At 37.8% G+C, this 23,142-nt stretch overlaps 1 protein-coding gene across 1 annotated transcript; it reads right to left on the bottom strand.

The window, feature by feature from the left end:
* Positions 1-3,335: 3,335 nt before the first annotated feature.
* On the bottom strand, positions 3,336-23,016 carry LOC145787446 (uncharacterized). The gene is made up of 12 exons (XM_082599190.1): positions 22,885-23,016; positions 22,115-22,312; positions 21,172-21,315; positions 20,197-20,343; positions 13,690-13,857; positions 10,311-10,474; positions 9,732-9,944; positions 8,853-9,003; positions 7,258-7,470; positions 6,651-6,857; positions 5,819-5,935; positions 3,336-5,149 (listed from the first exon to the last, which is right to left on the bottom strand). The coding sequence occupies exons 1-12, from the start codon at positions 22,937-22,939 to the stop codon at positions 4,422-4,424; spliced, it is 2,505 nt and encodes an 834-aa protein (XP_082455316.1). The 5' UTR covers positions 22,940-23,016; the 3' UTR covers positions 3,336-4,421.
* Between the last annotated feature and the right edge of the window lie 126 nt (positions 23,017-23,142).

Here is a 23,142-nt window from a genome sequence, read left to right as displayed (position 1 = left end):
GTAATATATTTCTGGTGAAGAAAAAGCGACGCAAATGGTAGTTTATAATCAACGAACATGCTGAATCTAGATAAAGCATTGTCAATTGTGATCACTGTAGTGCCATATTTTGTTCAACTGGGTTGAGGAAAACAAATATATTTAGCTGAATCTGGTTAAAGTAAGCGAACTGCTGTAGGTTAGTGCACTAATGAGATGCACAATTCTCATCAACAACAATTCTTCCGGATTAACGTCTCGCTAGCTGCATTTTACAGAGTGGAAAGAGGGGGCAAAGAATTTTACAGGGGGGGCAATTTCTTCTCCTTGCCCCCTTGATTACGCCACTGCCTACCATATTTTTATCGCCTAAAACAGGGGTTGGCAGCCTTTTTCTAACAGCGGGCCAAAGCCAAACTTTACATGGTTTTGGCGGGCCGTAGCCTACTACCAGTTTTGATAGATTTAAATTCATGGCTTCAAGGCGTTGACGTAATGCTTTCACAATATCGGCTTTTGTAGTAATACTCTTGACAGCAATCAGCTGAACAAATTCTTCGACATCAAAATCTTTGTTTACTCCACGCACAAATGATGCAAGCTCAGCTGTAGGCCAATCTATCGAGTCTGTGCTTTCATCTATCGCCAATGAGAAGAACTGTAAATCTTCCAGATTCTTTTTGCTAGATTTTACGTTCTCAGATATCTCTTTTTTTCGTCGAGTTACGGTTCTTGCTTCTTCTTCTTCTTCTTCTTCTTCTTCTTCTTTTTCTTCTTCTTCTCTCGTTTGACTTGTAGTAGCTTAGGTTGGCAATCCCTCCTCGTGCAGCCAAGATACGGTAGTTGGGTCCAGTTGTCGAATACTAATGATTCCACTTGGGGGCCGTAAGATGGAACATTCGCGGAATATGTGTTGCATTGTTTGTTCTACCGCTCCGCAGACACATATCGGCGTATTATGCAACCCCCACCTAAACAGATTAGCTCCAGTTCCTGCTGAAAGACTTATATCTGAAAAATAGTTTGCTTTTTATCTCTAGACATGTTTTCAATAACCTCCATTATACATCTTTCTCAAATTCACCATCAGTAGGCTATACGATTTCTTGTCTTTTGCTATTTAATTGTGCTACCTTGTAATAGCTAGCAAAAGAATTTTATGATTCATTGGTTTTCCTTCCTTTGTAAAGAGAATTTAGAGAAATTTGCGGTTTTAAGCTATTTTTGAGTAGATTAAGTTTGTCGTTCTTCGTTTGATCTATTAATTTGGATAAAATAATATGTTGCTATCATTATGGCCCTTTGTGTGGAATTACAAAAACAGAAATGTTGCAAATCAAAGACCTGGGCCTACCAAAATAATTAATCAAAAAACTTACTTGTTCTTCCATTCGATTATAATATATCACTGGCCGGGCCGCGAAATTTTTTCTCACGAACTTTCTGTCTTATTTACAACTGTAGCTATTATTAGTTACCGCGTGCGTTAAAAATTTGTTGACGCTGATGCTGTTATTTTAGCCAGGGTCTCACAAAACGGAAGTATTTCAACCAAGTTTAGGCTAACAATAGCTATAAATACAGAGCAGGTATTGTGTTTTGGGACTGTATTATAATTAGCTGCTTAGCCTATTAGTTATTTACTTGTTGCAACACAAGCATTTCAAAACGTTGACCTGACAATCTGCTGAGCTTGGGACGCATAATGTCCTTTCCAAGTGAAAACATGCGTTCCACAGCAGCGCTGGATGGTATTGGTGTATTGTAGCCTATTTCAAAAACAAGCCTTGAAAACGTTTACTCGGAAAGGTATCACTGTTCCAAGCGTGCTGTGATGGTTTAGCATTATATAAATCTTTTAACGAGGTCCACTGCACTAACATCGCTCTCTTTAGGGGCATAGAGCTCTTAAAATAAAGTATCTTCAACCTCCGCAATGACATTTATTGATTTTTTGCTTTCTCTCTCTGATCCCTCGTTCTCGATACTGTTCACAATATGAGTGATCACCATTTGGCAAACTTCTTCCGCTTGTATTCCAGGTAGCCATTCCAACCAACGCGAAAGCCGGTAATTCGGATGAGTCGAGCTGGCCAAAATACATTGTGAAACTCTCATTGTGAAACGAGATTTTCCATGAAAACAAAAAATGACGCATAGCTCGTGACGCTTAAAATTGGTAAAATAGTTGACGGCGCTATCACTTCCGTCAACTAAAAAATATACTGACCGCGCTAGCCTCAGCGTCAACAAAAAGTTGACACCGACAAATGACGCTGTCAAATTGACGGCGTCAACGTTCAACACTGAACTCAAACTCGTGCATTTCTAGGCTAATTGTAACTATAGTTTTAAAATTAATGAGAGACTATTAGTTTATTTACATAAGTAATTCAAAGATTAACACGATAAGATTCAAAATTCTAAAGATTCAAAGATAAAACCCTAATCCATAAATAATACAAATTTCTCCCGTTTTTAATGCCGCAAAATTCGAATTCATATCTTAAATATGTTCTTCTAAACAAAAACTCTTGCATTGGACAAAATTGACAACTTACTTTTTCCTATATAGATCCTTGTCTAACTGGATGGCTGATTTGTCACATTTTGCAGATTTGGACTATCGCTCTGCTAGGCTGCTGTCTGAATGAAATTTTCTAAGATTTTTTACTTTTTGCTGACTAGTAGCCTAATGATATCAAATAAAAAGCATTTTGTTGCCTTTAGGAACACATTAAAAAATGAAAAGAAAAAGTTGAAACAGGTTCAATCAGATTGTTAGCAAACGGCTCACAGTCTGACTGAAATATTATGAATCAAATTGTTTTAAGTTACTAGGCCTACTAGGCCTACTCTGTGCAATGCTAAGTACAAAAATCATAGCTTTATTGACTTTTGATATTATGCAACATGTTAGCTTACTTTGTTTTTATGGTTTGTTAATCCTTTTTAACTGCCACATACAATTCTATTTGAGTTCACCGTTTGTGACCTTTCTGCTTCATACAATTGAAGCTTTGGATTGGAAAAGCAAAGATGAAAATGATCTGGGAAGCCCGAGAAGTTAAAAAGGCCGCAAAATTTTAGCCATGATATATTTGTATCAAGTCCGTTTCATTGCAATAGCAACTCCTGTTTTGTATGGGGCAAAAGCTCGAGATTATTTTACTAGTATTTATTACTTGTTTGGTATTTCTTAAGAAGTATCTTGTTTTTTTGCTGTATTATATTTCGATGCTGGGGAATGCCATTGGCAACAGGTCTAAATTAGCCCTGGGTCTAACCACCACCAGTGTTATAACCTACTCTATTCTTCTTGTTCAACGTTGCCATATCAACCAATCAAATACAGAAACCGTCAAGTTTAATCTGGAGTACTTGATATGATATGCCATTATAAACATGTTATGATACAGGAAAGTCGTACAACAGTTTTGAAGGTACAACTGAGTAATTTTGTGTGATTGTTCATCACTTTGCATCGTATTACCAAAATATACAACTAAAAAATACACGCTAATCAGGAAAACACACCTTTTTTAACATTTACTTTTAAGTATAGCTTGTATGTAATTTGCAAGCAATATAGCACTCGTTTATTGAATTATTGGAGAACGCAGTGAGAGCATAATTACAAGGTAGGCATAAAATTAAACAAAAAGTATCAAATCAATCGTTAAAATCAATTACTTTTCTAGTTTGTTTCCTTGAAAACGAATTTCATTGTAAAATGCGACAACTGCGATCTTGCCAAGTAAAATTGAACTTTGATGTCATTTGGCCATACGATAACAATTGAAGAGCTGTCTTTGAAATGTGCCAAGTTCACATTTGATAGAGCCAACAATGAGAAAGCTTTCATGACAAACTAATTGTAGACTGACTAAGTCTTTCAGCACGTAAATAGAAGTCACAGACACCTTTTTCACAAAAAGTTAGAATTTATATATCTTAGACTTTTGGGTTCTTTTGAAACTACACTCCATTTTTAACTACGGAATGCCGATTAAAAAAACTATACACTCATCGGACTTCCTCAAAAACCAGCTCCTTGGAATACATTGCATTAAGTTACAAACAATTTGTACAAAAACAACGAAGAATGTTTTCTGCGTTCACAGACACGAGGGGCACGATTGTGTTTGATTAATCAGGTGTCCAACTGCCACACGGTGGTGAAATGTTTTTCCTGGGTTTAACAACTTTCTATGGAGTTTATTGTTTGAGAAGTTTTGTTAAGTCAAAGATTGTTGCATAAATTTGTCCAACAGCTCCATGTGGCGATAGGAATGTTGTTGGTAAATAGAAATATTTTAAAATCACAACATGAATGAAAATGGGATGAGTAGGCTACAAAAAGGTCCGAGTAAGCCTGCAACGATGCTAAAAGTTTCAAAGACATTCCAAAAAATACAATAGCAGTTACCAGAATCACTGTTTTAACATAGCAGCCATACGAGAACCCCCAGATGGGTCATTAACATTATTGTACTGGACGCTCCAATCTGACTGGCAGAAGAACAAGTGGTTGTGAGACCAGCAGCACACGCTGTCTGCTTCTCGAAGCAAAGATTTCCAGGTCCGTAGAAGTTGTTGGCGCACGTGCAGGCGTAGTTGAAGGTTTCAGCTGTGCAGATCGCGTTTTCGTCGCAAGGGTTGTTGGCGCCACATTCATCACCAACAGATACACAAAAGTATCTATCCAGTCGGCGACCAGGCCCACAATCACAATAGTAGCCTGAATCCGTGTTCCGGCACGTTGCTCCCATCCACAGGCACACGGCCGAGTTATCAGCTGAACATTCATTAATGTCGTTGCACTTTCCGGTGGAACTTTGGGTGAGCCCTGCATTGCAGACACATTCATAGCTTCCGTGGTTGTTCACGCATCGCGATTCTGCATCTTTGCAAATATTTTCATCGTTACATTCGTCAACGTCAACGCAGGCGCCAACCACCGAGTCCCAAAGAAAGCCGCTAACACAATCGCATGTGTATCCCCCCACTCTGTTTCTGCAAGCTACTCCTCGAGGGCATCGGTCCCTTCCAGTGGCACACTCGTCTATGTCTTCACAATTGCCTCCATTCCCAATGATGTAGCCATCCAAGCAACTACAGGCGTAAGATCCTATGGTGTTGGTGCACATTCCTCTTTGACCACAGATTGCTGTAAACCACAATATAGGCTAGATTACGTCCAAGTGTCGTTCATATTGATATTATTTCCACAAATATCGACAAAATGAAGAGTTGATTGAGACGTTTGAGCTTGATGGAGCTCCACTTTAAATTTTTTTTCAACTCTAAAAAACTCTAGGAAAGCCAGTTCAATTTTCAATGATAAGATTTTATCTTGCAAAAAGTTGGTCAACTCCCACCAGTCACCAAAAAATCAAATTAACTAGGTTTTCACTTTTCCAAAGTGTCAAATTTTACTTTAAATTTATGAAAGTTAAGTGCATGTTATTGAAAATTGCTAAAGAGGCCTTTAGCTGCCTAAAATATCCTAAATTTTTATTTGTTTTCGCTTTCTAGACAGGTAATTGATTTTTCTTTATTAGCTAACTGGGTCGGTATTGAAATTCATAAAAACTTTATCTGTTGCTGTCGTTGCGATTGTAGTTTATGGTAAGGTTGTATAAATCAAAAGTAAGTTGGAGTCAAATCTGTTTATTCGGACCCATCTCTTTTGGTTTTGAAGTGGTTTTGAAGGTGGACTATTTAAAAATGTAGTACCCCAAGTAGTATTCAAAGTGTCTATAAATTAAAATTTCAATAATCTCCCGTAGTTAAAACACTCTCGAAAGAATTTCAAGTAATCTGGCAACCTTCCTACCTTGTGAGCATTCGTCAATGTCCTCACATTGCAAACCATCTCCGCTGAACCCTGCCTGGCATTGACAAGAAAATGATCCAACGGCGTTGATGCACCTTGCTTGACTGTCGCAGTTGCCTGTAACCAACATTATGATATATCGTAACTTTGAGGACAGAATTTTCAACTGCATGATTGATATAATAATATAGATTGAGAATATAGTAGATAATCCTATATAATAATATATTATATACATATATATATACTAAAACAATGAAAACTATTAATACTACAAAAAGTGCTCAATGCCAAGCAAAAAGGCAAAGCAGAGCGAATTAAATCAAATATAGTTATTACTTATATTAAATATAGTTATAGTTATTATACATATACTATATACTAAAAACAATGAAAACTATTAATTCTACAAACTATTAATACTTTTATACTATATACTATTATAATAATATAGTAGATCAGATGAGATGTACAACTTGGGTAGAGAGGTAACTTTTTTGAACCATAAGCAGACATAACTCAGCAAAAACACTACATTTAACATTATAAAAACAATAAGCGAAAGTTTTCGTTTTCTAGCCGAAAACTTTCGCTTATTGTTTTTAATCAATCAATCAATCATTTTATTTTTTGTCATTTAACGCGTCCGGGACGAAAAAGATACTAACTACAAAAATCGATATAAACCTACCAGCACGTTAATGAACAGGAAAAGGTGGCAAAACTTTGAAATGTTTAGATGTTAAATGTAGTGTTGTTGCTGAGTTATGTCTGTTTACAGATAAGATGTAGAATCAAGCTGTGGATCAGAAACAAAAGTAAACTTTCTCACTTTCTCCATTGGTGCATTCGTCAACATCAAAACAAGACAGTCCGTTTCCATAATAACCAAGCTTGCATTCGCATCTGAAACTTCCTACGTTATTTTGGCATGTTGCTTCTGGACCACAAGGTGGCGGTGACAAGCCACACTCATTGATGTCGATACATGAACTCGACCTGTACTGAAATCCTTCGTTACACCGGCAACTGAAGCTACCTGTGAATAATCAGAATCGACCAAATGTTGAACCATGAACAATAAAAACTTAAAGCAAACAAAACCTCTACGTAGAATTTCACAAAAATTATTATTATTGAAATTTCAACCTCAAACAATTCCATTTAATTTATTTTTCTTTGTCAGAATGCAAAAGAAATGATATTGTGAAAAAGAAATACAGTAACAAAACCAACAAAAGGAAAAGGTGGCAAAACCATAATGGTTTAAGACGTGCATAAAAAGATCTAATATTGCGGTATATGCATCGATAAATATAGTTAAGTACGGCCACCAAACCTCACCAAACCTCAGTCGCATATTATCCTCACTTGCTGATCTACATTATCTCTTTGAAACCTATATACATACTACTTTCAAAGACAAATTTTTTTCTCACCTTGGGAATTAATGCAAACACCATTCGCTGGGCATGCAGAATTGTCCAGGCATTCATCTATGTCTGTGCATACAAACTGTGCATTCAATTGAAATCCAGAGAGGCACTGGCAGCTGAAACTCCCAGCGGTGTTAGAACAGGCCGAGTTTGTTCCGCAAGCTGACGTTAGACATTCATCGATATCCGAACAAATGTTTGAATCTTTGGAATAGCCTGGTTTGAAAAATCAAAATAATCCGCATTTAAATAGCTGGGAGATATTTAATTATAACGTAGCTATGGTTTTTTATACCTATGTTATATTGACAAACGTTACACTGCGGTGTCCATTCTCAATATTCTTTTTGCAGTGGTTGTGTTTACTTCAAAGGTTGCTAGGCCTTCACTACTGTACGACATTCTGCAGCAGATAGACATTCTGGGCCGTTGATACGACATCTTGGCCAGGGCTTGATTTAGCTGATGGGGGGGCCAGGGGAACTTTTAGATCGGGGGGCCTCCGTGCAAAAATTTTTTCGCGCCCAGCACTGCGCGAAAAATCACCACTACAGTAGCATTAACTCGGCACTGCACTACACAGCATTTTGCAGAAACTTCAAAGGCTCAAAGAAAAAAATAATAATAACACAAAATCGCATTTTTTCCACGTTGGGGGCCCTTCAAAAGGGGGGCCCGGGGCACCTACACCCTCTGCGCCCCTAAATCCGGGCCTGATCTTGGCCCAGTAGCAATGAGTTTTTTAGGCCCCGAATCAAGAAATTTTGTAAGAAAACGCATTGTACCCAAATAATACGCGGTGGTTCCTTCAAGATCCCGTGCCCTTTGAAAAGGTTCCTGACTCCTACAATTATCCCTGGTCCGAAAAGTACCCATCGCCCCCCCTGTCAACATTGCCCCCCCTGTCAACATCGGCTCCCCCTGTCAACGTCGCCCCCCCCCCTGACAACGCTACTGTAGATTCTTCTGAATAATCTATTTTCTATGAGATTTTCTGTTCAAGGATTTCATCTAAAAACTGAAAAAGTTTTTGGTGTTTCAAACCTTATGGCTTAGAAACATAACATGTCGGACATCCCAGGACTATTCAAACCGCTTTCACGACAGAAGTTTCCAGTAGCCTATCGAGTGATTCATGGGATGAGATTTCACCAACACCACATCTATTATGGATGTAGAGACAAAAGTTAATCAAAAGTTAAAAGACACGTTAATCATCGATTAAAGTGTCCTCTGGTGAAGGAACCACGTGCTGTAGCTGGCTTGACGAAATACAATGAAAAGGTCAAGCAACTCAATAAACTCAATTTTACTGGAAGATTAAAATGCATATGTCTATAAACGTTGCTTTCTGAAGCAACACGGAAGATGGTGTGAATTTCTCTATTACAAATTGATTGAGATTCTTCATGTGTGGACCTTCTTCACTAGTCCAAGGGCGTGTTTCACTGCCCATCATTGCCCTTGTCATCACCAATATGACCCGAATTACTAGTTAGGATGTGCACACTGCTTGATAAACGCATTGCATCGATTAGATTTTGCATTTTTAAAAGGTTCATCACGGCCGAGGAAATATAACACACGGTGACGCTCACCTAGAATGCATCCGCACTGGCCTGAAGATAGGCACGTTTCTTGTTGCGCAGCCTGACACTGTTCTTGGCATGTATTCGGATCTACTTTTGTACAGTCAGCAGCATTTGCGATGATTTCGTATCCAGGCAAGCACGTACATCTGTATGAACCCTAAACAATATTATGTTACTCCCGACAGTGATTAATGAAAAGTTGAAAGGTTTCGTGACCATGAGTGATGCTTCACTAGCACTTCGCATTCGCATGCACTCTCTCATGCAACGAGTTGTCTAAATACCACAAACATATCGGATCTGGTTCGGTTACAGAGTCTATCACATTCCCATACCACGGTTTAACCACCTATCCTTCTTGTGTATGGGCAAATTGCTAACTGGATGCAATGCAATGACTTTTAGATCTTAGTGAAAAGAACAATGAACCATATCATTAAACACATAAATTTTCCTGATTCCATGACGTTTCAAAACAAGATGAAAACAATTCGCTCGTGTGTCTGAAGTGCTCTGCACACAAAGCATGCTGATAGTTGAAGCATGATTGTAAACTCGAAATGAACTTTCGAAAAATAGCCTTGCTTTCGAAAAATATTTTCATCATATTTTTATACTTTCAAAGACAAATCGAAACCCGGAACTTGAACTCAGATATTGTTCCATCATGGCTACGTAGAGATATCATCTCCATGTGGCCATGGTTCCATATACTTCGAATATTTGTGGTAGGTATATATCGAATACTTCAACCAACCAACCTATTTAACTTATACAAAGCTATTAAAACCATGCTACTGTTCAAACTGATCCGAACTTACTTTAACAATTCCACATTTGACATGCAGTGAACTAAAGTGATCTCACATCATAAAGTGATCTCACCTCATTGTTCATGCAGCTTGTACCAGACCCAACACAGGGACTACCGGTGCATTCGTTTATATCTTGACATGTAGTACCGTCGCTATAGTAACCAGTTGGACATGAGCACGTGTAGCTTCCTTCGCTGTTGACGCATGTTGACCCAATGTGACATGCCAGAGATGTCTCACATTCGTTAATGTCCATACATTGACCGACGCCATTCACTTGTCTCTGTCACGTGACACAGAAAGATGTCATTTTATTTGCATCTGTTGTGACTACCCCAAGCAGCTGCGTAGCGTTTAAGGGTCACGTGAGGGCAAGTGGTCCCCAATTATTTTGAAGTTGTACATTGTTTTTATTAATATTTAAAAAATATTTTAATGAAGATTGGTTGAAAATTTTCTATAAGAAATAAAATAAAGCTAAAAAGTATCAAGGGTCAAGGGGGTGAAGGGCCACAGGACTAGTAAAACGTTTAACTTTATTTCAACCAGAAAATAGCACGATGGCCTTGTCATTGCTATGACTCTTCAAAAGCATCAATTTTAAACATGATCGATGAAAACAAGATATCAGATGGTGTTATCTGCTTACTTCCTGAAATCCTTCCCGGCACTCGCATGCAAACGAACCCGGAGTGTTGGTACACACCGAATCCACAACACGTGTGCATCTGGTCGTGTCCGAGCACTCATTGATGTCCGAACACCATCGTCCATTCCCTGTAAATCCACTTCGGCATGCACACGTATGGCTTCCTGTTAAAATAAAACTGGTTCAAGGTATTTCCTATAGACATAGAGTTTGCACTTTCTCGGGCTTAGACGAAGGAATTGTTACAAACTCGTCTAAGTTAATGTATTCATCAGTCGTCATCTTCGCCTGCAGCAGATTGCGCATCAACATGGGTTATTTGCTTCCAAGAGTGGCAATTTTGAGCCAACTCGCCCAGTGTCGCCAATCCATGATTGGATGTTGTCTTGCCATCGGTTTGGTTGTCCGCCACGTTTTCTTTTTCCTTCTACTTTGCCTTTTGTGCAAACTTTGCTGATTCCAAATTGTGATCTTTTAGTGTGGCCGAACAGTTTTAAAACTTTTGATTTTATTATTGCTGCAATTGGATGTAGTTTTGTCATAGTTAAAAGATCTTCTGTTTTCGTGTGGTCAAGTAGCCTTTTGTTGGTCATGCTTCTCATGATGTGATTCTGATTAGGCTAATGTATTCTGATTTAAATTGAAGTAAATCACTTGTATGTTGAGCGATCTTTACCATAAAACAGACATTTTGCATAGGCTAATATACTACTTCCACACTTCTTCGGTTGCTACTTATTTTGTAAGGGACCGTGATACTGCGTCATGACTTATATCAGTAACCCTTCGTAAGATTTAGTGATTATAATAATATTCTACTCATAAACGTTTGCTTTCAGCTAACAGCAAATTATTTCTATTCAAAAGTCAAAACTACTTTCGAAATGTAATTTGCAAGTCTTTGGTCTCAGCTTCAATCTCATTAATTGGTGTTAACATTTTCCTTTAATCTTTGTATATTCGCTTTCTTACCCTCTGATTACACATGGATTTTGCTTCTGTCTTTTTCATTTTGATTAAAATCTTTCTTTTTCTGGTTAACTTGTTTGAAATGTTTTGCAATAAACTTGTTTTCTGTTAGCTCTCCTGACCACACAACCCGTCGTCGATCTTATACTTGAAATTATTGAAGGACTGAATATATTTTACTGTGAACACAAATAGTCTCAATAGTCCAGACCTTATGTGTGCTGCTTCATTCTACTGATCCCAATTAAATTATTATAACGTTGCAACTATGTTGTTTGATCCTTTGTGGTGCAAACCTGAAAATGTAACTTATGATCTTTCTGTCATTTATCAATATTTTTTCCCTTTGGATCTTTTATATGATCTTTCTTTTTTTTTAATTGATGCATTTGAGGCATTCGAGCCCTGAAGTCAACACTTTTTTCTTATTTTTTGTCGGTGTTACATTTGCTACTGTAAGACGTGCTTTTCCGGTTATAATTGCATTTGTTAGTTACTTGGGATAAAATTTTCTCAATATTTCCTAATTATCTCTATTGCTGCTTTTCAATGACTATTAGATGTGTCGATCCCTACTTCTCTACGCTTTCTCCAGCATGACTTTAGCTTCAGTTTTGATCTCTTCTTTCCGAGCCTTGGCTAGGCTTCCAACTTTCTGAGCTCTCTTAAATGCTGTTGCTTATCTACTCGGCATTTTCATCCAAATGTTTTTGTCATTTCTAAAAATTTCGAAACAGTTTTTCAGCTCGACAAAGATCATCTACTTTCTAAATCAATATCTTATTTTCAATCCTCCATCTACCTTACTTTATTTTTAGTCACAGTGTAGTGGACCATCTTGCAGATAAATAATGATGGTGCTAATAAATAAGTTTGATATTGCTTCCAGCGATTTTCAACCAAGGCCCTCAACCATTCTTCCTGCGACCCTCATCAATGCGGAAAAAAATATTATTGTTCTAAAAGAACTGCCTAAACTGGCGAAAATACAAATTTGTCAAATAACTTACGTGCTATCAAAAATGCCTTATAATAACGTTTCTCCACACTACCAATACACAGCAATTAGCAGTATTTATCAGGGGATTTACGCCAGACTTTAACATTCGAGAGCAATTTCTTGCTGTGCGTTCCATTCACGGCACAACAAAAGGGATAGGCTATATAGTGCATTTCGTGCAAGTCTTCTGATGCATATTTGGACCGGTTAAAAATGTGCTCAGTTACAACAGATGAGTGTCCTTCCATGTTAGGGAAGAATCAAGGTCTTCATGGACTCGTATCAGTAGGCTTGAAAAGGATAATCTTACCCCTGTGATGTGGCACAAATGCATCTTGGCACCTCAAAATGCAACAACAGCAACAGCAACAGCAGCAGCAGCAGCAGCAGCAGCAGCAGCAGCAGCAGCAGCAGCAGCAGCAGCAGCAGCAGCAGCAGCAGCAGCAGCAGCAGCAGCAGCAGCAGCAGCAGCAGCAGCAGCAGCAGCAGCAGCAGCAGCAGCAGCAGCAGCAGCAGCAGCAGCAGCAGCAGCAACAACAACAACAACAGTAAATTCAACTTGGGAGATGATGACGATTGCTGATGGTTACTGCCGTTCTGTGGTTAAACCAGAGAAACAAGTCAACAAATCATTCGAAAGCACTCATGATTGGATTAATGGTAGGCCTATCAATGTTCTCCTTCCCCCAATGAAAATATTTGCAACACCAAGGCAATAAACGCAGCCACAGCCCTTCAATAATTTATTTTCTACTAAAGCTGCTAGATTTGCAGTCATACGTGATGCCGACCCAAGCATTTAAATGTGACCATCTCCTTCACTTTTAGAGTCGAGTCACAGAGGGAAAGCATTCTAACTTGATAGTCAAATGCATTGAAAAATACCTCTATATGTGTGGAAAAGTAAAAGACTTGTCAGCAAAACGGTTGGAATAAACCCAAGTATCACAACCGATAGATGGAACATCATTTTAACATTAATTTAACATTTTAGCTTTGGAGTAAGCCTACTGCATCTTTCAACATTACTCCTCGTTTAGGAAAACTTATTAAAAGTCAAAGCCAACATCAAGCTTCACATTAAATTGAATTTCTTCTGTTGCAGCCCTGAACAAAATTTAAATTATGAATTTGAATCCTGTGCTGAAAAAGGTTGATAACCACTGGTTAGACGGTGAAAAGCTGTGATCTAAAAGTACGTCACAAATTTATTTAGCTGAAATTTGTTTCAAGCTAAACTGTATGTGTTTTAAATGATAGAAAAATTTCATGATTGGTATAAACTTGGATGGGGCAAATAGTTATGTTAGTTTCGGAATTAAACCACATAAACCACAAACTGCAGAGACCAAACGTGAGAAGATCAAGTTAAAATTCATCACATTGTTTCATTTTCATTTCGGCTAATACCTTCAGTGTTTATGCACTCCGCATCTTCATCACATGTGTTGCTTCCAGTGGAGCATTCGTTAATGTCAGTGCAGACTCTTCCAGTCCCGGTAAAGCCCGACCTGCAGAGGCATTCGAAAGAGCCAACAGTATTGCTACATATCGCGAATTCGCTGCAATCGCTTGTGGCTGCAAACAAAGACGTAAAATTATACTTTCTTAACAAATATGGGGCATGAGCAACAGATCAAATGCTTGTTCTCCAAAGTTGTGTTGATTGATCATAATTTTACAAATCTGACTGTGAAGCTTCCCTTATAAAGCCTACACAAACAAGTAGGCTGATGTAGGATGCGTAGGGTAGTTCGGGGCAAAACAAGTCGTCGGGTAAAACCGGTCAGTTCGATTTTAATCAAGCATAACTTTTTTTGGGGAAATAATACACTCAAAAAAATGCTTTAGCTCACTTAGTGGTTCTTTTGTGATGCGACAACAGCAACTGCTGTGCAGTTTTTGCTTGCTGTCTTGGTCTAGGCTGCGAAACGCAAGTTGGTGTAAAATTTTACCTTCATATTTTGGACTAACTTTTTTTTTGTGGTTTCGACTAAACAGAGCATTACACTATGAAAATTGTTAATTAAACCAAGACTTTCTAGTTTAAACGAAATTACAATTATTGTACTTTGTCTCAAAACTACTCATCTTGTAGTTCTTCCTTGGAAATTAGTTTTATTGGGTATTTATTTTTGTTCAGTCATGGCTATTTTGGTTGGGGCAACACAAGTCAGTCATGAAATGCTGTGCCAAATTTTTGCCTTAATTGATGAAAATGCTAAATTCTTTAACCAAAGAATTTAGCATTTGGTTCATAGGGTATTATTTGCCTATTAAATTAAAAATCAGCTTATCCTAGTGTGAGCAAAGCATTTAGTTTGGGGGGGTCTGCCAAGGGGGCACGATTTTTTTGATTTTTGGCTATGTTTGAGGCCCTATCACTGCTAAACCAAATTAGTTAACAACCTAAATGTTTTACATGTGATAGTACTTCTGCCAAATATTGAAAACATCGTTTACATTGTCACTCTAAAAGGTCAAAGGTCATAGACATCCAAAGTTGGCCGTTTCCAGCTCTCGGCTGACTTTCCAAAATTTTAAAACCTTGCCAAGACCCCATTTTTGATTGGTTTTGACTAACATCTCCTTTCTCAATTGAAGAACTGAAGAAGGGCATTGAATTTCTGAAACAAGGTAAATCTGCTGGATTAGATGGAATTCGGACTGAACAAATTAAACATTTTGGTTCAATCGCTCTGGGATGGCTGCTAAAGTTTTACAACAACTGCCTCAGCTCTTACCAAATTCCTAAGCTATGGAGAAAAGCCAAAATTATTGCATTGTTGAAACCAGGAAAAGACCCAACTGACCCTAAAAACTTTCGTCCTATATCTTTGCTGTGTCATTTGTTCAAGTTGTTTGAACGGCTGATACTAAACCGATTGCAACCTCTCATAGAAGACCAACTCATTAATGAACAAGCAGGTTTCCGACCTGGTAAATCCTGCACAGGACAACTCTTGAATCTAACACAGCACATAGAGAATGGGTTTGAAGAGGGTTCCGTCACTGGAGCCGTCTTTGTAGATCTATCTGCAGCGTATGACACTGTCAACCATCGTCTCCTTATATCAAAGATCCTCAATATCACCGAGAACTTTCGATTCACTAAGCTGATACAATCATTGCTTAGCAATCGCCGTTTCTATGTTTATTTTTGTGGCAAAAATAGCAGATGGAGACAGCAGAAAAATGGTCTACCACAAGGAAGTGTTTTAGCCCCCATCTTGTACAACATTTATACAAACGACCAACCAATCCATCCTGGTACAAGAAGCTTCATATACGCTGACGATTTGTGTATAACAACACAACACAAACACTTCACTTCCGCGGAAACAGTACTCAGTGATGCTCTGGATGGGCTGACGACATACTACACGGACAACCACCTGCGTGCCAACCCCAATAAAACCCAAGTCTGCGCATTCCACCTTAGATCCCGGGATGCATCACGCCAACTAAACATTTCCTGGAATGGAACCAAACTGGCACACTGTATCAATCCCACATACCTCGGTGTCAAATTAGATAGGTCCCTCACATACAAATCCCATATCGAAAAAGTAAGAGCTAAGGTGGCTTCTAGAAATAATATTTTGCAAAAACTCGGAAACTCTGATTGGGGTGCCCTCCCTGACACAATACGGTCAACTGCTTTAGCCTTATGCTATTCGGTTGCAGAATATGCTTGCCCAGTGTGGGAACGCTCAGCACATGCCAAGAAAATTGACCCCATATTGAACCAAAGCTGCCGTCTGATTACAGGTTGTCTCAAACCAACCAACATCACGTCGCTGCACATTCTGTCTGGAATTGCTCCCCCCAACATCAGAAGAAGCGTGACCAGCAGAAAGGAAAGATCTTGTCAGGACATAGATTTGAGACACCCACTGTATGGCCAAACTCCAGCACACAGGCGTCTGAAGTCAAGAAAAAGTTTCCTTGCTTCAGTTGTCCCATTAGGTCATGACGATGTCGCCGCCAATGTGCGGGTTCAACTATGGCAGGAGGGACTGGCAGCCGGACCGACATTGGCCAATATGGAGCTCACACCCATGGAGAGCCTTCCTCCCGGAAAACGTGAACCGTGGAAGTATTGGCGATGCCTCAACCGCTTAAGAACTGGTATTGGCAGGTGTAAAACCTCGATGAGACACTGGGGGTATTCCATGGGGAGCACAAGTTGCAAATGCGGACAGGAGCAAACGATGCAACATCTACTCGAATGCCCTGACCTAAAAGCAAGGTGCTCTGCACAGGATTTGGCCGAGTTCAACGATAGAGCAAGAGCCTGCGTGATGCTCTGGGCTACGGCCGTGTGACACACGATGAAGAAGAAGATTGGTTTTGACTGAAATTTGGTAGAAATGTTGTTTATAAAATTCTCGATGAACTGAGAAAATATCAGTAGGCTACAAAATATTAAAGGGTTTGGGAGTTTATTTAATGTGAAACGTGGGTCGAAATGAAAAAAAAGCAAAAAGTGGGGTCCTTTTAATATCTTGGTTGCCCATGACCCCAGTAAAAATTTGGACTAAAATTAATTTTGTCCACTTATTCACTAAGATATGGTAAGTCTACCATGCAAAATTTATCAATGGTTCTCAATGTTTTTTTATAGAAAGTGTGCGTCAAAGTTTGGACAAAAATGCAAAAAATTACAAATGAAAGATTTAAAAAAAATGAAACAATATTGAACTATAGGCTAATAGAAAACATTTGAAGTGTATTTTTGATTGTGTTTCTATCAATTGTTCACAAAGCCATTGTTCTAACATTTGACAAAGTCTGTAATGTACCATGTGGACCTCATTGTCAGTGAACAAAATGGCAAGTTTTGTCATAATCTTTCTTGCTCAGTTTGTTTTGTCGTCAAGAAGAACCATGGATACTGGGCACAGCAATTGAACAAATAATGTCATAAAATAGAATCCAGCATGTTTGCTGATGTCTGTTCTGAACAAATGTGCTGCAGTAGTGCACTTTGTATGTGTAACTGCACTTTTTATGTGTAAATATACTCTTTCTTTCATCAAAAAAACACTGACCGGTTTTACCCTTACTTCGGGGCAAAACCAGTCATTTGACTCTGTCGTAAAAATGATGTTGTATTAACATAACTTAAAAATAAATTTCACTTTTTTTTTTTGCTATCTTGTTTATAGAAGCCTTAGTACAACTGTTTAACACTAAAAATTGAAACATTTTTAACTTTATGTGAAGATATACACAATAATACCAAAATGTGACTAGTCTTGCCCCGCACTACCCTATAATAGCTTCAATAGAAGTCATGTTAAACAAAAATTAAATCCGTTACTGCAATTAAACCTTTTTTCTTCTTGAAAGTGACTTTGGCATCAATATTATTTACTTAAACTTAAGAATCAAATAATTCACAACAATCGATTCGTCTCTTACTCGCTGTCATGCGGACATGGCTGTGGTTTTACTTTAAAATAAATATAAAACAATCACAAACTTTAAAAATATTTTTATAAAACCATAGCCATGTCCGCATTACAGCGATTAAGAGACGAATCGATTATGAATTATTTGATTCTTTAGTTTAAGTAAATAATGTTGAGTAAATAAGTGAATAAGCACTCATTGTTTGTCGTCTTGTGAGCCTCTGGGGCCGAGGGTCTATCATTTTACCAACTCAGACTCACGATGTTTCCAGACTACACTAGAAGGCTACTAAAAAGCACCCAGTGTTTAGTTTAATCATCTAAGACGAGCAGATTTTCCATTCCACTAAGTGGTTTGAAGATGGGTCTATCTTTGATGATGTGGTCTGCAATCAGTTTCTCAGACCACAATCACTAAGATGAAGAGGCCGTTCTCGATCGGTGCAAGGTTAAGCGAAAAAGTCCGACGCCAGTACGAAGATGTTTGAGGCGTACCCACGCTTGTCTGTGTAGTGTCAGGCTGGTGGAATAAGTGTCAGGCTGGTAGGGATGAGCAAATGGAGTCTGATGATACTTGACTTCCTTTGAGAGTTCCACTTATAGTCCGCCGAATTAGCCGCAGAAAAGTTTTTGTCCAGGATCAAATTTGTCGGTGGTTAAAAATAGAGCTACTAAATAAAACGTCAATGAGACATGTATGAAACGTCATTTATCGTGTGATGTCATTGTCATTAAAACGTTGTAATTGCATTAAAAATTATTTTTGAGGGAAAGGTAAGGTACAATTTCTGGGTGGGCGATTGCTCTCAAGCCCCTTGCTTGAAGGTGAACACAAGGATTGGTATTAGTATCTTCCCACCAACATAATCTAAAGTTGGAGCCAGTCCAGGCAACATAACAAAGGTCTAGAAAAAGGTAAATGCGACAAAACAGAAACGTTAGAGTTTATATTACCTTGGATGCTACCACGACAGTTATTTTAGGGTAACAGATATCACGTGGCTGCGAGAGCTAAATATTGCAAGCTAAAGAAAAATTTGTGTTTGAAAAGTGCCCGAGGACACGAAGAAGGATGCAATTAGTGTGCCAGAAAAAAAAGGAAAATAAATAAACAAGTTAGGTGAAAAATAAAAGAATTGGAAAAGGAAAATTTGCTAAATATCAATGCCAAATTTACCAACCTTTTAAGCAGTGCTAGAAAATGCTCTTCAGCAGGGGCTATATAAAACAATAAAATGAAAACTGGAGACAAATAGCCCACAATGGGTAGATAGTAATGTTTGATGAACTGACTATAAACAGTGAGAGAATATGCGAATAGCAGAAAAGCCTAATAATTAAAAAAAACAATAAAGGTTAAACGCAAATGAATTGACGTTTAAGAAAAGTCTTGTGGTTATTAGTGTTCCGTCGGATTAGGAGTGTTTAGAGGAAGTGAAAAATCAAGGGAACAAACAAAAGCTGCTACAGAGAGTTTATTGAACTGAAAGTAATTGCAATGTTGATTTTATTTGGCACATTTGTAGCATAGATTTTGTTTCTTTAAAGAATTGAAGCTTTCGTGTGCACTATAAAACTGGGCTACTTCATTAGAGTTGTAGAAATCATTTAATTTTTGGCCTCAATTCCAAAAACACACACACTTTATGCTCCATTAGTAAGCTGAGAGTGTTACAAGTTAAAACAAAAATAGCATGGAATTTATGCTTCCCATATCTATAAATGACTGTAGAGAAACTGCTCGTATATGTATGTATGTATGTCTGTCTGTGTGTGTGTGTGTGTGTGTATGTGTGTATGTCTGTGTGTGTGTGTGTCTGTGTGTATGTCTGTGTGTATGTATGTATGTATGTATGTATGTATGTATGTATGTATGTATGTATGTATGTATGTATGTATGTATGTATGTATGTATGTATGTATGTATGCATGCATGTATGCATGCATGTATGTATGCATGTATGTATGCATGTATGTATGCATGTATGTATGCATGTATGTATGCATGTATGTATGCATGTATGTATGCATGTATGTATGCATGTATGTATGCATGTATGTATGCATGTATGTATGTATGTATGTATGTATGTATGTATGTATGTATGTATGTATGTATGTATGTATGTATGTATGTATGTATGTATGTATGTATGTATGTATGTATGTATGTATGTATGTATGTATGTATGTATGTATGTATGTATGTATGTATGTATGTATGTATGTATGTATGTATGTATGTATGTATGTATGTATGTATGTATGTATGTATGTATGTATGTATGTATGTATGTATGTATGTATGTATGTATGTATGTATGTATGTATGTATGTATGTATGTATGTATGTATGTATGTATGTATGTATGCGTGTGTGTGTGTGTGTGTATAGAATTCCAAAGTTAGATACCGCTAGAAAGGTAGATAGATGATAATAATAATAGAAATTAGATACCGCTGTGTAGAATTCCAAAGCTTATCAGACTTGAAAACTAACCTTCTTGACATTCGTCCACGTCCTGACATACTTGACCATCCGCTCTGTATCCAGGTTTGCAGAGACACACAAATGATCCGAAGGTGTTGAGGCATTCCAAATCAGCACTGATGCAATTGTGAATGTTTTCAGAGCACTCGTTGATATCTATGAGCAACTATACCGTCTTACATTTCTGCTTCAAAAAGTGGTCGACTGTTTATGTACCAACACGTTTAACAGTGGCCATTGGACCGACTTAAAATAGTGCAATGAACCATAAACAAAGTGATAACAAGTTTTTTTTCAGATACCTTGTCTCTGATGTGTTGTTAGAACGACCCCGTGTGGGTTTTGTGAAGGAAACTTTAAGTTAGTCTACGATTGACTATGATTTGGTCTAGGCCTACTTTATTTTCATTGTGAATCGAATGCTTTCAATAGGAGGCTAATCATTAACACAGGCTTGCATCACATCACTAGAAGACTGCAAACTGCATATAATCAATTTATAATTTTGTAAGTTTTGAAAACGTTTATGTTGGTTCTTTCAATTATGTATCAAGGTGCAGGTTATATTAACACACGTGTTAAAAGACCGAATTTTGTGAGGTTGGTTTACAACTACAAAGAGAAACTACAATACATCATCAACTTTTGACGTGTTCTTTCAGTTGGTCAAAATGTACTTTGTCTTGTAGATAATTAATGTTTCTAAACTATAAGATAACGTTGTTTGTCTGAGTATACAAACTTTGGGTCGCATTAGTGTAACAGGGGGGTCGCAACAGTGTAACAGGGGGTCGCAACAGTGTATCAGGGGGTCGCAACAGTGTAACAGGGGGTCGCAACGTAACATCGGGTTGCAACAGCAACAGGAGGGCCCAACATGGACTTGTAACCGTGCAACACCAATGCTCAATAATTTACATACATAAATCTAATACAAAGATGTACAAATTATGCCCCTAAACATTATTTTCATACAAATGTTACCTCGGCAATTAGTTCCTGGTGCAGCAGAATCATCTTGGTCTCTGAAGCCTGCTCTACACGTACAGAAGTATCCTCCTAGTGTGTTCACACAGTTTGCGTTTTCATCGCAATCATTGAGGCTGTCCACCAAACATTCGTTCAAATCTAATGATAAGTTTACTGCTTGAAAAAATACTTCTCAAAACCGGTGATGAAGTAGTGAGAGCACTGGTGCAGTAGACGCCTGTTCGACACCAATCAGGAGCATGTGGTGTTCATGGAGACGGCCTCTCTGCGCACCTGTTAGCTCAATGTATACGAACCGGCCATTAGCCTTGACATTGCAAAAACATCTAAGATACTGTTGACAGCAAGCTACCATGTGCTTAAATTAAAAAAAAAATAGAATTAACTTCTCGGGTTTGAAAGCAGAGTCACAACATTTTTCCCAAGTCGTTACAAAGAAGTAGATTCCAAATTTCGTATATTTTTTTGTACATAGTTTTGCTGTTATGAAAGCAGTTTGATACATTATGACGGTAATCTATGACGTAGCATGGTGAATCAGCTAGTGAGTTGCATCTTTATGACATCCAACAACTACATCCCTCTAAGGGAAACACTTATGCTGAGGATCAGAGCGCAAACGTTGTTTCGGTTTTTCATTTTGTCAAAACTTGTTCTTTTTCAACACAAGTTTGGGAAATGCAGAAATAATTTTCTTGGCCGTTTTTTATTTGATTATGTAATTCATTTCATCTGTAATATTTCAACCGGTCTTAATAAAAAATTGTTTACTGTGTATTATAATAAACATGCCAAGCCATAAAAAGTAGTTAAAAGTAGAAACTTGCAATTAAGTACAAAAAGATTGAGCTTATTGACACTTGTGCTTACAAATTTGTTTTTTCACAAAACCAGTAAAGATACCGCCCACATAGCCATCAATACTTGAAAGTCTAACCTCCAATAGTTGGTGGGTATGACGTTTCAACGGTTCTCAAAGCTTCTTTGAGGGCTTCCAATACTTGCCGGAAGCAATTCAAATCACAGGTGGAAAGAAAGTTTGTCAGAGCAATTGTGGGATTCTCGCTTGACACCTCACCAAGTAAGTCTTCAGCCGAGAACTGGCTTTGATCTTCCATCATAGAAAAGCTGAGGTCTAAGAGAGGTTTTGGACGTTATTTGATATTATATTATTTTATATTGACTAGTTGCATGCCAAGTTTTAACAATTTATCTTTTAATTTGAAGTTAAAATTAAAGGGATAACCCAAACCATTGCTATCTGTCCTGGTACTGGAGTTATAAAGTGAAAACGGTTTAAAAAATGTATTGCGAAAGCAAGCAGTTTTGCATTATAACCCATAGAACGAGCCATAACTATCAGAATCTGCAATAAGTTTTTGCATGCGTTGCGCATATCTTATTGGCGTAACAATATTGTTCACCATGAGAGTTAAATTTATTGCATTAATCCAGTGCCATTGAACTGGTTGTTTCTCCACATCAACCGTTTAAAAAAATTTAAAGCCAATTTGTAAATTTTGCTGAAATAAATTAACTTTGTATATTTGCAAAGACAGAATTAAACGATTGGAATAAATATCCTTGCATGTTATCATCTCAACTGAAATGGAGGACATTAGCTATGTTTAATAGGCCTGTGACTGATGCTTTGTAAAGACTGATGCTTAGGCTACTGAAGCCAAACTTACATTTAACTTCACTTACCTTGGGAATGAACACCTTGAAACGCCAAAGCAAGTACAAAAAGCCAAAGCCTCATCTTTGTTGGTTTCTATCCGGTTTAAAAATTGCAGTTATATTTTATAAACATCAGTTAACCATAAAACTTGATTTCTTCAAAAGCAATTACATACACTTAGTACAGTGCAATTGCTCCAATTCAACCTGCTGTGAAAATGTAGCCTACTGCGGCCACTTTTCAAGATTTTAAAAGTAACACTTCTTCGGTATGCCCGGATGTTT

The sequence above is a fragment of the Aplidium turbinatum genome, chromosome 18, assembly GCF_918807975.1.
Source record: "Aplidium turbinatum chromosome 18, kaAplTurb1.1, whole genome shotgun sequence".
NCBI lineage: Eukaryota > Metazoa > Chordata > Ascidiacea > Aplousobranchia > Polyclinidae > Aplidium > Aplidium turbinatum.
The sequence above is the reverse complement of the archived record's forward strand: the minus strand, read 5'-3'. Positions and strand labels throughout refer to the sequence as shown.

Excerpts from the sequence above, each read along its gene's own strand:
- LOC145787446 (XM_082599190.1), bottom strand. The coding sequence starts at position 22,939 with ATGAGGCTTTGGCTTTTTGTACTTGCTTTGGCGTTTCAAGGTGTTCAT. Across the intron at positions 13,858-20,196 it reads CGTGGACGAATGTCAAGAAG|CCACAAGCGATTGCAGCGAA; the intron begins GTTAGTTTTCAA and ends CTTTGTTTGCAG. Across the intron at positions 5,150-5,818 it reads CATTGACGAATGCTCACAAG|CAATCTGTGGTCAAAGAGGA; the intron begins GTAGGAAGGTTG and ends TGTGGTTTACAG.